General features: G+C 38.2%; 1 protein-coding gene and 1 long non-coding RNA gene across 2 annotated transcripts in view; one reads left to right on the top strand and one right to left on the bottom strand.

Annotated features, from left to right (window-relative positions):
* LOC120369155 overlaps nt 1-16,119 on the top strand; it is a 116,361-nt gene that overhangs the window by 22,703 nt on the left and 77,539 nt on the right. The window lies entirely within an intron of this gene.
* Nucleotides 11,099-16,119, bottom strand: part of SYN2 (synapsin II) — a 443,697-nt gene continuing 438,676 nt past the window's right edge. Inside the window, exons 12-13 of the mRNA XM_039482092.1 lie at nt 15,404-15,647; nt 11,099-11,977 (exon numbers count right to left, since the gene is read on the bottom strand). Of these exons, the coding sequence (XP_039338026.1) occupies nt 11,842-11,977; nt 15,404-15,647 (380 nt within the window). The 3' untranslated portion in view covers nt 11,099-11,841. The remainder of the gene's footprint in view (nt 11,978-15,403; nt 15,648-16,119) is intronic.

The raw sequence follows: 16,119 nt of genomic DNA, 5'->3' as shown, positions 1-16,119 counted from the left end.
CCTGTGAGCTCAAGTCAGCTGGCACAATCCAGTTGTGGGTTTTTAATTACAGTACAGACATACCCAGAGTGTCACAGCTAAATACAAGGTTGAACAGATTGTTTAGCATAAGTAGCTAACACATTTCAAGGGACCATTGAAGGTGAAGTAGTCCATTAACACCCCTGCAGTGCTGGGGGGAAAAAGGAGGAGGGGAAAGGCATAAGCCAAAAGCTTATCTCTCACTAACAGAAGCTGGTCCAGTAAAAGATACTACCTCATCCACCTTGTCTCAGGGCTTTCTACACTTACCGGAGGTCAATTTAGCGGGTCTAGTGAAGACCTGCTAAATCGACCGCCAATTGCTCTCCCCTCGACTTCTGTACTCCACCTGATCGAGAAGAGCAAGGGGAGTCGACAAGAGAGCGTCTCCTGTTGATGTCGTGTAGTGTGGACCCTGCATTAAGTAGGTCTAAGCTACGTCGATTTGAGTTACACTATTCACGTAATTCAAATTGCATAGCTTAGATCGACTTTTCCCTTTTGGTGTAGGCAAGGCCTCAGAAGAATGCTTTCTTGATCCTGGCTCAGAGGGTCCAGAGACATTCCTTGAGCAGGTGAGGCAGACGCCTTAAAGTTACAATACCCCTCCAAAGTCTAAGGTTTTCATTAGAATGCCATTAAACCATGGAGGAAAACTGTTTTTAGTTAACAGGTGGGTATGGCTAGGAACAACCCTTCAAAAGATGTTTAAAATGTTTTGGGTTTGAGGGGGAATAATGCACAACGTATGATAGAATCTGATGTGTGTAAATATTTGCAAACTCCCACAAGTTGGAGTCTCAGATGTAGCACATAACTCTCCCCACTTGCATCTGAAGCTGAGAGCAAGTTAATGCTGATCATAATCAAAGCAATAGTGATCAATTATCAGTTTTCTGTAGTAACATAGGACCTGATCCTGGACCCACTGAAGTTAGTGACTTACTGTCATTGTCTTCATGGAAGGATGAGGTGCTTATGCTGTTTGGAGTTCTTCCACATCCCTTGTTTTTTGGAGGTGGTAGATCTTCTGTGGCTTTTCTGTGTGGGACCATTCTTGTATCATGCATTGATATGGCAACATAGTCAGCAGGAGGAGTTTCTGTGTAAGAAGTGGAGACAATGTTGTGGGAGATTGATATACTGGGCACAGGAGCCATGGGGGCATATGATCTTTTAATTTTTTTGCAAACCCCTTCCCCAAAAAAACCCACATCATGGAGAGAATATGCATGGTAATTTTTATATACTATGCCATATAATACATTATAGAGATATTGTTTTCATGCCATTACTGTTAATGCAGTTTAGCTAATGAAAAAATCTTGTGCACAAAGCAAAGACTATAAAAGTTTGGCTTGAACTCACAAAAGCCAGAAAATGCTGAGTGAGGGTTGAAATAATCAGATCAGTAATCTGCAGTTTGAAAAGCCCCTCTGTAAGTATTTAAATAATCATCACTTTGAGAAATCTATACAGTAAATCTCTAAAAAGAACAGACCATAACTTAGCAAGTGAGATGTCAGCTTGGGGCAATTCTTGTCAACATTTAAAGGACTTTTTTCACTTTCTTTTTGTGTGATTATTACCTGCAAAAATAGCTGACGTGTTCCTGTTGCAGTTGATGTTAACAGTAAAACTCACATTGATTTTAATGGAGCAGGATTGGGAGTCACAGGTAGGGTTGTGGGATGCTTGCCAATCTTACTGTGGTGGGTGGAGATTATATGAACACTTGCTCGTTCTCTCCCTCAGTTTCACCACCTCACTCCCCTCCCTGCATACCACATAGCTCCAATGAGATTTGCTTCAAGTTTCCAGTTCACATAAACACAAAAGATCAAAGATCAAAACCACCAAGTTCACCCGCTTTCATGTCAAAACCCTGAAAAGCCCTGATTTATTTTTAGTGCAAAGCTATTACTGAGATTCACAACCCTTGGTGACCCTTTTGATGAATGTCCTTACAGTTCCAAGTTTCAAATAAAATTGAAACCAGGTTGTGAGCAGGAGCAGGTTCTCTTACCTATTGAGTGCAGTTCTGGGGTGGGGTAAAGGAACCTGGCTCTCCCACTCCACTGGGTTCCAACTCTGGGCCCTTGGAGGCTAGTTCGGCTTCATGCATCTGGCAGTGTCTTGCGTCAGCCTCCCTGGATCTTTTCCTGCCTCACTGTGCATCCCACCTGGCCTTTTGTTTCTGGGAAGCGCTGGCTTCTGGTCCTGGTCCCAGTCCCCGAGTGCTGTGGCTCCCCTGTTCCCTGGCTTGGTTTGGGCTTGGCTCTCATCCTTTCCCAGGGCATATCCTTCTCCCTGGCCTGCCAGCCCCTAACTGAGCGTTCTGGTTGCCTTTTAAACCCTGCCACCAACCTGAGCATGCTCAGCACCAGTGGAGGGGTGGGGCCTCCTTAGCCCCGAGTTGCTCCTTAGCTCCCTCCCGTTCAGTGAGAGGTTTATACACGGTCACACAGACTTAGGGTTTTGTTGCAGCATTTTGCAAAGACTTGGTAATAGGCTGCATGTCAGCATACATGAACCATGTGAGTCTTACTTGTGAATTTCCTAGCTCTTGTTAGAATGAACCACAGCTTTAATTCTAAACATAGTATTGTATCAATTATAGTAGTGTACAACATTTGAAAAGAAAGAACTGAACTAATACAATCATGCAAATTTTTGGGCCAGATCTATCTGCTGTAACTCTCTTCAAGTCACTGGATTTACACCAAGAATGAAACAGACCCATCTTTTTTTGGGGGGGGAGGGTAGGGGGGAAAAAGGCTTCAGATCACCAAATCTGCATTACAGACCTCCAAAAAGCCATGCTCACATTAAAAAAATAGTTCAGTATTTACCCATTCTTTATTTTTTCCTCTGCTGTTTGTGAATGGAATATACAGTATAGTTATAGTCAACTTTAAAAGGTCTCTTAGAGCAGTCAATGTTTGTGCTGCTTGCAGTATTTTCAGCAGCTGTCCTTATCCACATGAACAGCTACAGATATTTCCCTGTGTACTTGTCTGACTTACATTTTTAAACCTGCAAGATGACTCTTCCGCAAGCCAGTACACCTCTGTGCAATTCTTTAATTTTTATAAGCCACTCCTACCACTCCTACCTTCATTCTCATTTAAGAAACAAACTGAGAAAAGAACATGACACAGCCAGGTCTTCAAACTTTTACTATATACTTCAAGTCACTCAAATAGGACACTTTCTTACCATTCAGTCTCTTCAGTTAGGCACAGTTTATTGTAATTAATTTCTGATTACGTTTTGGAAACCTCCACTCCTCTAATTGATGTGATGTAGAATAAAATCTTATCTGTAGGACCACTTAGTGCTCCTTTGCAGGATGTACCCTGTGTGTATCTGTGAATGTACAAGTGAAAAGTTTTAAGTTCACCAATTTTGCTTGTCTCAGTTTTCAGGTGTCCAACATAAAACATGTAGGGGAAGGATAGTGCAGTGGTTTGAGCGTTGACCTGCTAAACCCAGGGTTGTGAGCTCAGTCCTTGAGGGGGCTATTTAGGGAACTGGGGTAAAAATCTGTCTGGGGATTGGTCCTGCTTTGAACAGGCAGTAGGACTAAATGACCTCCTGAGGTCCCTTCCAACCCTGATATTCTATGATTCTATTTTTTCCAAACGTATCAGTGGTTTGCTGACAAATTGGAGGTACGTATCTAGTGGGATCCTGCAGGGGTGAGTCATGGGTCTGGTACTATTCAGTATTTTCATTAATTACTTGAATAATAGACTAGAGAGTATACTTATAAAATTTTCAGATGACACCAAGCGGGGAGGGGCTGCAAGCACTTTGGAGGACAGGTTTAAAATTCTAAATGACCTTGACAAATTGGAGAATTGGTATGAATTCAACAAGATGAAATTCAATAAAGACAAACGCAAAGTACTTCACTTAGGAAGGAAAAATCAAATGCACAACTACACAATGGGGAATAACTACCTAGGTGGTAGCACTGCTGAAAAGGATCTGGGAATTATAGTGGAATACAAATTGAATATGAGTTGTCAATGTGCAGCTGCAAAAAAGGCTAATATGATTATGGAGTTTATTAACAGGAGTCTTGTATGTCAGACATAAGAGATAATTGTCCCTCTGTCCTTGGCACTGGTGAGGCCTCACCTGGAGTACATTGTCTATTTCTGGGCACCATGTTTAGAAAACCTGACCTATGAGGAAAGGTTGAAAAAAATGAGTCTTGAGTAAAGAAGACCAAGGGCAGGGCAACCTGATAAGTCTCCCAATATGTTAAGGGCTGTTATAAAGAGGACAGTGATCAATTGTACTCCAAGTTCACTGAAGGTAGGACAAGAAGTAATGGGCTTAATCTGCAGCAAGGAAGATTTAGGTTAGATATTAGGAAAAATCTTTGTAACTGTAAGGAGAGCTAAGCTCTGGAATAGGCTTCCAATGGAGGTTGTGGAGTTTGCATAATGGGAAGCTTTTAGAAACAAGTTGAATAAACACTTGTCAGGAATGCTCTAGGTTTACTTGGTCCTTCCACAGCACAGGGGGCTGGGACTTAATGACTTCTCAAGGACTTCCAGCCCTACATTTCTCTGATTCTCAGGGCAGGTCTACACTACGGGGTTAAGTCGACCTAAGTTACGCAACGCCAGCTACATGAATAACGTAGCTGGAGTCGATGTAGCTTAGGTCGACTTATTGCAGTGTTTACACCGCACTGGGTCGACGGGAGAAACTCTCCCATCGACTTACCTTATGCTTTTCATTCCGGTGGAGTACTAGAGTTGATGGGAGAGCGATCTGCGGTTGATTTTAAGTGGGTCTTCACTAGACCCACTAAATTGACCCTGGGTGGATTGATCACTGCAGCATCAATCCAAGGTAAGTGTAGACATACCCTATGATACTGATCACTCACAATGCCAGCAGAAGTGAATGATGCTGCCAGTGCCCAGCAGCCCTGAAAATGAGGGCTTGGATGTTTCAAGTTAGGCACCCATAACTAGTGGGCACTTTTTATATTTCAGATTGATGTCTATGTGTATCTACCTAGGTAGTTACAGTAAATAAATTATTCTTCTGATCTAAAATTCTGTTCTTTACTCTAGACTTTTAAACCCAGATATATTTTCACTGTTCATCAAGGAAGAATGAAATTCTGTCTTAATAGAGCTTTAAATAAATTTTAAGACACAAATGAAATAGTTTTTAAAAAATCAGGATTTTTTTGCAAATGGTGTGGAGCGTCAATGTGATCAGTGTCAAAGTATACACCAGTAATAATACCAGATACAGAACTATAGGTTCTTAGTTATCAAATATGGTGCTTCTGGAGGAGAATTTGAAATGCCCAAATCAAACAAAACCTATGCAATAGAACCTCAGAGTTACAAACTGACCAGACAACCACACACCTAATTTGGAACCACTTGTACTCGAACCAGAAGTACAAAGTCAGGCAACAGCAGACTTGCCCCCCCGCCCCCCCAAATAAAATAAATAAAAAGCAAATACAGTCCATACTGTGTTAAACAGCTACTACTAAATAAAAGGGAAAGCAGCATTTTTCTTCTGCATAGTAAAGTATCAAAGTTGTATTAAGTCAATTTTCAGTTGTAAACTTTTGAAAGAACCATAACGTTTTGTTCATTTACAAACATTTCAGAGTTATGAACAACCTCCATTCTTGAGGTGTTCGTAACTCTGAGGTTCTACTGTATGTTAAAAAAATGTGTCTGTTTGTTTGGTCTTTTGTACATTACTCTTCAAAGTCTTGTAACAGGTTTTAATTTGTTGCACTATTTTTAACTTACTTGCTGATGTTTTATATTTCTCACAGAGATGTTTTTGCTCCACTTTCTAAATCTAGATAGTCTGTTACAACATATGCATCATTATCCCTGGAAGAGGGCATTTCCCTCTTGTTAATGGGCTATCTCAAGGCAGGATGGAAAGTTAATCCAGCTCAACTTCCTCACTGCTTATTTTAGTTAAAATACTTCTTGATACTTTGGGCATCTTTTTTGTTTTCTTTTTTAGTGACACGCTGTTGAGAAGCCTCCTTAGTAAAATAAGCATTAGTAAATAAAAACTCTTAGCCTCTCTCTAGTTAAAATACTAATTTATCTTTTCCTGACTTCAAATATAGTTTAACATCATGAGTTTGAACAATCTTAGGGAGAAGTATAGAGCAGAAGAAAGCGTGCAGCAGTTTTGAAAATCTGGCCACTTATTAGCTCATTAAATATGGATTTAGAAGCCTAATTTTAGGCACTTATCTTTTATGAAATCTTGGTTCAAGATTTTCAGTTATCTTCTTTAGAAAAACTTTTGGCTAGTTTAAAAAAACTAAGCAAGTATAATAAAGTTTCTGTGTTGGAAACATATGTTAGCGTTCCATAACTCAAAACTCATTGCCTTTTTTAGAATAACATAGCAAATGTCTAGTTTATAATATGGTCTAATTAGTAATACCGTCTGGAGTTGTTTTTTGGTGCAAAAAAGTTAAACGATATCCAGGATCAAAACCTGCTCCTGCAACTTTTTCTAACTGATCTTTATAAGGATTTTTCTACTGTGTGTGACCATTCATTGAGACAAAATAGGCCGGAAGGACTGCACAGGAGGTATTTCCTTTTTTCTTTTGGTGTGTGTGTGTGGGGAGTAATATGTGCCTTTTGAAAAACACTTTAACACTATGTTCACTATCTTTACTGGAGAGAGAAATGACTTCTTCAAAGTTAATCTGTTTTCTTGGTACATAATTATAATCTATTATTATAAAACTGCTTAAATACATTGCAGTGGCTCAGAACTTAACGGTGAGGAAGTAGTACATTCCAGTCTTCAGAATAAATTTTTATAAACCTTACTATAAGATTTTGTATTGTGTTTGTTTGCGAAAGGTGATAAGGACTGCCACTTGGAGTAAGATGGAACAGTGTATATTGGGACCAACTATCTTCATAAACTCCATGGTAAAAATGACCTTATCTGCAATTGGCTCCATTACTAAATTTTATGCAAATTAGTTGCAGCCCTTGGGTTCTTGGGTAGTTTGTCCAGGTGGCTCAATGTTGTGCAACTGCTGGCCTACTGTCGCTCCAATACTGCTGTGGTGGGTGACTCTGTACAAACCTAGATAGCAACATATTGGGTAACTGGGTCTTTAAATTTAGAGGTGGCAACTTGCATCTGAATTCAAAACTCAAGCTGTTTAGTGAGGTAATACTAATGACTTATAGGACAATATGGTAAGTGACCGAACTGATTTTATAAACAACTAATACCTTGTCTTGTTTAGAGGGTTTTACAGATCACTTTATAAAACAAAATCTCTTTAAACCTGAAACTCTACATCTAGAGCATAGACATGTATCAACTTGCATGTGAAATGCATGGCTACAGTCAGAGATATAAAGAAACTTTTGCACTGTGGCGTGGTGATCTGGTATGTACTCTGTGTGGGAGGATACACTGTGCAGAGTTGATTGTTTCACCATCTTTTCCAGAAAGTAAAACCAAAAAAGCCTGTGGGGAAACTGGTTTTAACCAAATACAGTATGGCAGGGAATTTTATATGAGAGTGTGAAACTTTGCCTCAAGCAGAAAGGTGAGGCCTGACCTAATGAGCTCTGTAATGCAGATTGTACTACATACACACTTTTGAAACTAGACAGATGCTAGTTATGCATAATGCCAAATTATGCTTAATGACTATACTTTTCTCTGTAGCAGTAATTAATTTGCTTTAGTAATTTTATTTTTAGATTGATTACAAAGATTTTAAAGTGTTTCATAAAGTACCATATAACTGGTACTACTGCAGCATAATGAAGGGTGTTTAGTCCAATAAATACAAAACAAATGCAAAGTTGTAGGTGTTATATTTGATTGGGCTAATTCAAAAGAGCAGCTATGTGGTGGAGAAAGGTGCCTGACCAGTAGCAAGGAAATTGAAGCCCTGTACTTAGCCACAGAACTAGTACAGAGAATTCATGACCCACAGGAAAAGGGAAAGAACTAAAGGCTTTCTGCTTCCAAAGTGCATGCCCCTTGAAGTAAAGGGAAATCACTACTCTTTTAGCATTAGGGCTTCTCTTCTTTGAGTTCTGTTGCCACTACAGGAAGATAGTCACAAGACACTTGATCAGGTCTGCCATTCAATCCAGTAAAAGGCAGTGCTATACATTCACTCTGGCTAGTATATTAGCAGAAGTAGTGCAAACTTCCCCACTAAGATGTTTCAACATTGATCTGAAGGGAGCATGGTAGTTCAGCTTTCCATAGCCAGTCAGTCCTTAGCTGAGAATCCAAATAGGATGCCAACTGTGATGCAGACAGCTGTTGTACATACTAAGATCACCAAATCATTTTACATTGATGAATAAACAGCTGTCCAATAACACTTTTTATAGGTAAAAACTTAGTGAATTAGAGATACAAGTCTCCATATCTCATCTCATTACCAAGCTCCAAACAGGGTCACTCACCAAAAAGGAGTCCAGTATTGTTGAAGAGGCTTAGATCTGCTGACAATCTCAATAACACGGGAGGCCAAATCTGTGCTTTATGTACATTTCATAAATTGTTATTTTAGGTTGGTAGGAGATATAAACTCAGAGAGCTAATAAAACTCAAGCCTCTAAAATCTGTTGCAGAATCCATAAACACTTTCAAGTAAATGAACTTCGTTTTACATAAGACTATGGCAAAACAATAGCAAAATGCTAGTAGCTTGTAAATTTTCCTTTTTAACAACTACACAAGGTAAGAACAAAATAATCACTGTTTTGGGGCAAATGAGAACCTTTGTACCTAGCTTTACAATGGATACTTTTATAATTGAGAAACTTACTTACTTAAACCCCTTAACTGCCTGTAAATATCTCTAGGTACTTTGTTGGCCATCTTTGTTATAGTATTCAAGTACCTCCTAATTTAATTTTTAAAAATAGTGACAAATGGTTCATTATTTGTAAAAAATGGCTTAATATTACTTGTAATAAGCTTTCCAGAGTAAGGACTGTCTCTTACTGGATGTGTGTACAGCACAATGGACCCTGATCTCTGTTGGGGCCTTTACATGGTATCATAATACATAATGAAAAAAACAGCTTACATCTTCTTGGGCTGACATTATACTCCATTTTCTTTAGGAAAATGAATTGTATTTCAAGGAAGGATGCACAAGAATACGAAGCTTGTCTATTTTATTTGTGTAAGTGCCTGTCACATTTTGGGTAATGGACAAATAATAGGTTTAAATCTTGATTATATATTTTAAAGTCTTTTTTTCACTATTCTTTCTCTGGTATGTACTCTGTACACTGTACACTTTCCCATTTTCTTCACCTGCTGCCTACCTGACTTTAGCCTGACAATTGTCCCTCAGTTGTATGAAGTCAGGAAAAGCTGCGCCTGTTAAGTTTCTGGTATCTGAAGGATGTAGCTGATGCATATATGGGTTTTTTAATTCACACTTTTATGTTGTTTCTAAGTCTATAACAGAAGTGAGAACAGATCTGATGTGAACCCACATCACTGGGTAATACTAATTGAAGTCTAGAACAAATCTATTTAAGTAGATTCTACCCGCCACCTTCATTTGAGGGTGATGTGGAGAGTTAACTAAAAAAAAAATAAAAGGATTTAAAAAAACAAAACAACCCCCTAAAAATCCCATATTTGTTGCTTTCTTTGTACGTTTCCTTGTACAACAGTAGATGTTAGAACACTCCTCAGATCTGTAGTTTTTAAGGAACCCTTCTTTTCATTAATAATTTAATAGCCAGTGACACTAAGAGGCCAAATGTAAATCATTTAGGAAGATGCTGGTATACAATAAGAGTCAGTGTGATAACTAATAATCTTTGCTAAAGACTATAGAGCAGGGGTAGACAACCTATGGCATGTGTGCCGCACGCGAGCTGATTTTCAGTGGCACTCACACTGCCTGGGTCCTGGCCACCAGTCCTGGGGGCTCTGCATTTTAATTTAATTTTAAATGAAGCTTCTTAAAACATTTTAAAAACCTTATTTACTTTACAAACAACAATAGTTTAGTTATATATTATAGACTTATAGAAAGAGACCTTCTAAAAATGTTAAAATGTATTACTAGTACGCAAAACCTTAAATTATAGTGAATAAATGAAGACTTGGCACACCACTTCTGAAAGGTTGCCGACTCCTGGTATAGAGCATCTTACCAGTCAGTTTTTGGCCTATGCAGCTGCAGAGAGCTCAGAGTATAATTCACAGTTTACCCAGACTAATCGAACTACCATTGCAGTGGTCCCTTCTTCTACTCTCCCAGGTCACAAGTAAGCAAGGAGCTAGATAGGATACTTTTATATAAAGCCCTATAACATTATAACTCTAGAATTATAACTTCAGCTCCCTAAATATGTGCATGGTGAGCCAAATCCTTCCCTAATGTAACTGGAGTAGGTGGGGTTATTTTTGGGATGGGATGTACCTTTGGCCAGGTATATCTAAATCTGTCTGAATCTTTTTGCTGATTCTAACCCTTGTGGTATTAAGCCTAATTTTATATGAACGTGAAAAAATAGGAGCAAGTACCTTTTTTGTTTCTGGAAAAAAGGGAAACCATCTGCCACTTATTTCCCTTCTTAAGTGTTAACATGACATCAGGACAAACAAGGGAAAGGAAACACAACTGTTCCCTGCCATGGAACACTCTGTTGTATGTAACTTGTTTTAGAGAGGAGCACAGTGTTAACTTGGACTGCTTCAGATTGACTTGAACATTTAAAAATGCTGCTGTTATCCCAATATATAGGACCACTTTTGTTACAGCAAGTCAGAGCAATATTTTCAATATGCATAATCTCTTAGTTTTTCTAAGCTCCATTCCTGTGAGTTGTAATTTTACCACATTATGTTTCTCTTGGTTCATGGTTAACTGATAATTTTACATGTTAGTTTCTGATGGCAATGACTTAGTTGTCCAAATATTTTACAAACACAGATGGACAACCAAAGTCAAAACATGGTACACCTGATTGTTGAAATCAGTCTTCTTCAAAGCTTCTCTTTACCAAGCACAGGGCTTTGCATTTATTAGAAGGGGTACAGAAAAATATTGGTAACATTATTAGGTCATGCATGTTACTTTACAACTCAGAGATCATTATTAAATTAACAATAGGAAATAAATGTTCAATAGACCTATGAGGATACAATAGTACATACACATACTCTATTTATGACATCACTGTTTTAGCCTAGTGATAACTCTCAGCAAATATATCAGAACTCTATAGTTGGTTGATGGAAAGGTTGTCAAAGGAGGAAGAAAACTGCTTTAATTTCTCACAACAGTAAAGTGGCTCGACAACAGGAAACATCAATATGATTTGCCTCATAATAATCTGAGGCAAGAACAAGTCAGGTTAAGACTATATCCTTGCAATACAAAACAGAACATAAACATGCATTGCAAAGCACTGGAGATGGGTAAAACAAGGGGAAACACATAACACATTGCTTTATTACAACAATTCCACGAAGGAGTATCCAATAGGATGATATAGTGCAGTCATAGTAAGGCCACAATGTTACAATTGACAAAGACCATAAAATTAAGCATTTTGTACTTCTTCTAATATAGCTTTTCCTCTCATCTTATATAGATTTTATATAGTGTACCTGAATTGTATCTCCTCATGGACCTTTTTAAAGATTAACATATTGCTTGGAACAGTAATGGAGGATGGGTCACAGGGATATAAATACTAAATAATATTCACTGTAGGTTCTAGTCTATATGCCATATGCAACTGCATGAAACTGATCTTCAAATGGCTAATCAGAAAAAAGGCTAGCAAAGGACTTCCTCAAGTTTCGGATGGTTTCAGCTTTTGCTTCATCCTCGTTCACGGATGATCGAAAGAAGGATGATTCTGTGAAACTGAAGGCATTTGTCAAAGACTGTGATTTGCTGCAAGACAAAAGCAACATGGTTGGTATTCACATTGTTAGTCAGCTTCCAAGTGTACATATACTATGTCCATACAAACTATATGCTGTGTAAAAAGGAGAAGCATTTATGGGATGGAAAACAACTTACATGTTCAAACAAAGATGGTGAAGCAGAGACAAGTACAGCATATAGAACCGCTGAATACAGCACTTTCTCTCTATGCTTTAGTCTGAGAAGTAGGCTATATCACCTATACTTAATAGAACAGGTTGCTTAATAATAAAACAGCTTATATTATTCTATGAATTGAAAGGATACTAAATCACCAACAAAATAGAAATAAGAGGAATACTGAGCCTGATTCCCCTCTGTTTGACATTTTGTTCCCCCAACAGTAACTCCATTAATTTCAGTAGCTCCTAGTGCATAAAACTGGAGTAAAGAAGAATTGGGCCTATTAAATCAAATTCAAAGCCAGGGAAACCTGAATTCAAGATGAGTATCAATAAGGCACAATTATGTTCCTTAAGGCTGCAAACATTTATTGACACAAGGAGAAGAGTCATGTCAGTACATTTGAAGAAATGAACCCTAAAATTGTAATCTCGTCTGATGATTTATTGGATGTTTAATTCTTAATTGTGACTTGATGAAACTTTTGTTTTGTGAATGCACTTGATTTAAACCCCCCCCACAATCTGTCAGTGCTTGTGTATTTACTGCAAGCAATTAGCCTAACTACAGTAGAACCTCAGAGATACGAACACCAGAGGTACGAACTGACTAGTCAACCACACACCTCATTTGGAACCAGAAGTACTATGTTTGTTTTATTTAAATTAAGATGGATAAAAGAAGCATTTTTCTTCTGCATAATAAAGTTTCAAAGTGGTATTAAGTCAGTGTTCAGTTGTAAATGTTTGAAAGAGCAACCATAACATTTTGTTCAGAGTTATGAACAACCTCCATTTTTGAGGTCTTCGTAACTCTGAGGTGCTATAGTATGCTGTCTTTTTCTTTTTTGTGGTGTTAACACTAACTATAGCATAAGTCTCTGTGAAATAGTGAATAAAATATACTTTAGCATACATGAAGGATAAAGTTTGAAGTTTAAAACTATGTCCAATTCATAGAACTTCAAGTGGAATAACTTTTTAAAAGGGTGGCTTAAATTTAAAGCAAAACATCTATCTATCTATCTATCTATCTAAAACACCCTAAATTTGTAAGCCTTTCAAAAAAGTATCCATTGCTTAATTAGTAAAGATAATTAACTTTTTGGGAATGAAATTAACTCTGTCAAGTGTTTATCTTATCAGATCTCAAATAGAATTCAGTAGGAGATTGATATTTGGCTGTGATACAGCAGCAACACACTTCTCTAGTTCATATTGGCTCATACTCTGTGGCTTGCAACTTATCCACCTTTACAACCAGCAGTGCTGTATGCATTTAAGGCTTTTAATACATTATAGATGGATTAATGACTGATAAACATTTGTGTTTGCACTAATGAAAGGTGGAGTGAGGGAGGCAAAGCAGCAATTGACTTGATTAGTAACACAAAATAAATGGCCTAATTAAATATTTATTCACAGATTAATAACCTGCATGCACATGTTAGGCAACAGTTTGTGGGTGACTACAAAGCACGCACATGCAAATATCTACAGTACAGTTAATCCCAAAGGCAAGGCATTTTATTATGTACTGAAATCTGTTTGGAGTAAAGTTGCTTCTTGGAAAGTTGCATAAACTAATTTTACCCATGACAGGGTTAATGCCATATTATATCTCTAGTTTTGAAATCTTGCCAACTAAAAACTAATTGCCTTTTAAAAGTTATATTTGATGAGAGAAAACTGGATGTATCTTGGAAAGGAAAACTATAAATCTATTTAGATGTAAATTGGGAGCAGAGGTACAAATTAATGGGGAGAGTTAGAAAATCATGTGTATATAATAACTAAAAAGAATGTCAGGAAAATCTTAGTTAGGTTTCAGACTGTTTCTGTATTCATCCATCTGGGATAAGGAAAATTGTCATTCACATTCTCTTATGTACACTTAAAGAATGGATTAATTTATCCCAGGGCATAAAATCATAGAACAAGAATAGTGACATACAACGTCCTATGGGACAGAGAAATAGGTTTCTTCCAGAAACAGCTGCACTTGTCCCATTTTAGGGGTCACTATTGCCCCCACTGAGCCTCATGTGCTTAAAAAGTCCAAGTCATTGAGCACTCATTGTGGGGAGACTCTCAGCAAAGTCTGATTATAGGTGGGGAGGGGAGATTTGCTCACATTAGTTTTAGCATATTAGTGTCTAGAAAAAGGTAATGGGTCTCTCATACAGATTTACTGTGAAATCCAAAAATTGATCTAGTCTCTTTGTTTAGCCAATTAAGACTATACTGTCAGAATATATATAATATCAGAAGATCCGTTGGAATGTTAGGACATGCCTCCCATTCCTGCTAGCAGCATGTGTGTGTCATGCACACTGCAAGAGTTTGAAGAACAAGACTCTTTGCTGCTTCTCTTTTCTTCTCCCTTCTCTTGGGTCAAGATGTGAGGAGGGAGATCTGTGGGACAGAGGATCAGTCAGTGGCAACGGGGAGGCGGGGGTTGGCTGGAGATAGCAGCAATTGCGTACTATGCCACTTGCTGCTCACTGTTGGTCTGGAGTAGGGTGACCAGATGTCCCGATTTTTATAGGGACAGTCCCGATATTTGGGACTTTTTCTTATATAGGTGCCTATTACCCCCCCACTCCATGTCCTGATTTTTCACACTTGCTATCTGGTCACCCTAGTCTGGAGTATCCTCCTACAGTGAGGTGTGGAACCCAAGGATCCTTCTCTGTGTTCAGTGCACACCGTTTATTGTACTGGTACTTATATTTTAACTGCAGTATACAAGGGAAATGGTTTGTTTGTTACCTGTACTGTATGTTCAAGCTGCAGTGTATATAACCTTGAAAGAAACAGTATTGCAAAGAAACCCATCTTACTGACTATTGCATCTGTGTAGCATGCTAAATTGGATTATTTTTCAAATAGGCCTTTTGAAACTGAAATCTTTTGCTGAGTGATTGCAAGGTTAAAAGTTTAAACAGATAAGACTTCCTTTTTTCTGTGCAGCTTTACTCACGGTGCATGCAAATCATGAGTCAATGATACAAAAAAGGAGACAAAAAGAAATTAGAAGATGATGCCTCCTCAAACCAGCCTTGGTTTGAGCTGAAAATGTGCAGGTATTATATGAAATTCTGCTTTTACAGCATTTAGGATGTGGGTATGACTCCCTGAATTGACCTATTTTTACAGTCAAAAGCACATGTTTTGCTTTGCTGCTATATATTAGACAGGCACCCAAGCTACTGTGATGGAAACAAAATACAATTATATGGTGGGGGAGGGAGCGAAACAAATATCTTACTTAAGCTGTGGATGAGACTGAGGTTTCTGCTGTGAAGCAGGTTGTGGCTCTGGCTCCACTTCCATTGATAATCCGGAGCTGGAAATACCTTGACCCTGGGCATGTGGTTGTTGAGTTGTAGGGCCAGGTGGACGCTGTGGCTGGGAAGTTGAGGGCTTTGCTGACTGCCCCGGGGGGAACATGCGCTGTGGTTGCAATGGCTCCTGGCTTTGTGATTGCGTTCCTTGGGGTTGTACTGGGCCCCCTAAGTTCAGTACAAGAAAAACTTCATAATGTTACAGTATCAAAGAATGTCTATTATATTTTATATCCAACACTTAAAAATAATCCTGGAATCTGTCAAATTCTGTGCTGAGACAATATTCTGCTAATATGGACCACCAACTTAGTATAGTCAGTATTATTTACCACAGCTGATACATTAATACATTCCTTATACCACCTTTACACTCCAGCCCTAAAATTACTATGAGATCCAAATAGCTAAACATCCCTGGGATAAATTTGGCTTGGTTCAGTGAGAGATTTAGCTACCGCAGAATATTCTGATAGTTCACCAGTGCAGCTGATTCATCTATTGTTTTTATGTGATGTTACTACAGTACTGTTGAAGAGCCAAAGCTTTAACATTATCTCCATAGTTGCTTATATTATTCCATTTACAGTTACCTTTACAGCAGTAAAATAACTTTAAAATGACACTGACTGGAGACTTC

Source organism: Mauremys reevesii, linkage group 7 (assembly GCF_016161935.1).
Source record: "Mauremys reevesii isolate NIE-2019 linkage group 7, ASM1616193v1, whole genome shotgun sequence".
NCBI lineage: Eukaryota > Metazoa > Chordata > Testudines > Geoemydidae > Mauremys > Mauremys reevesii.
This window is presented reverse-complemented; position numbering and strand designations above follow the sequence as displayed.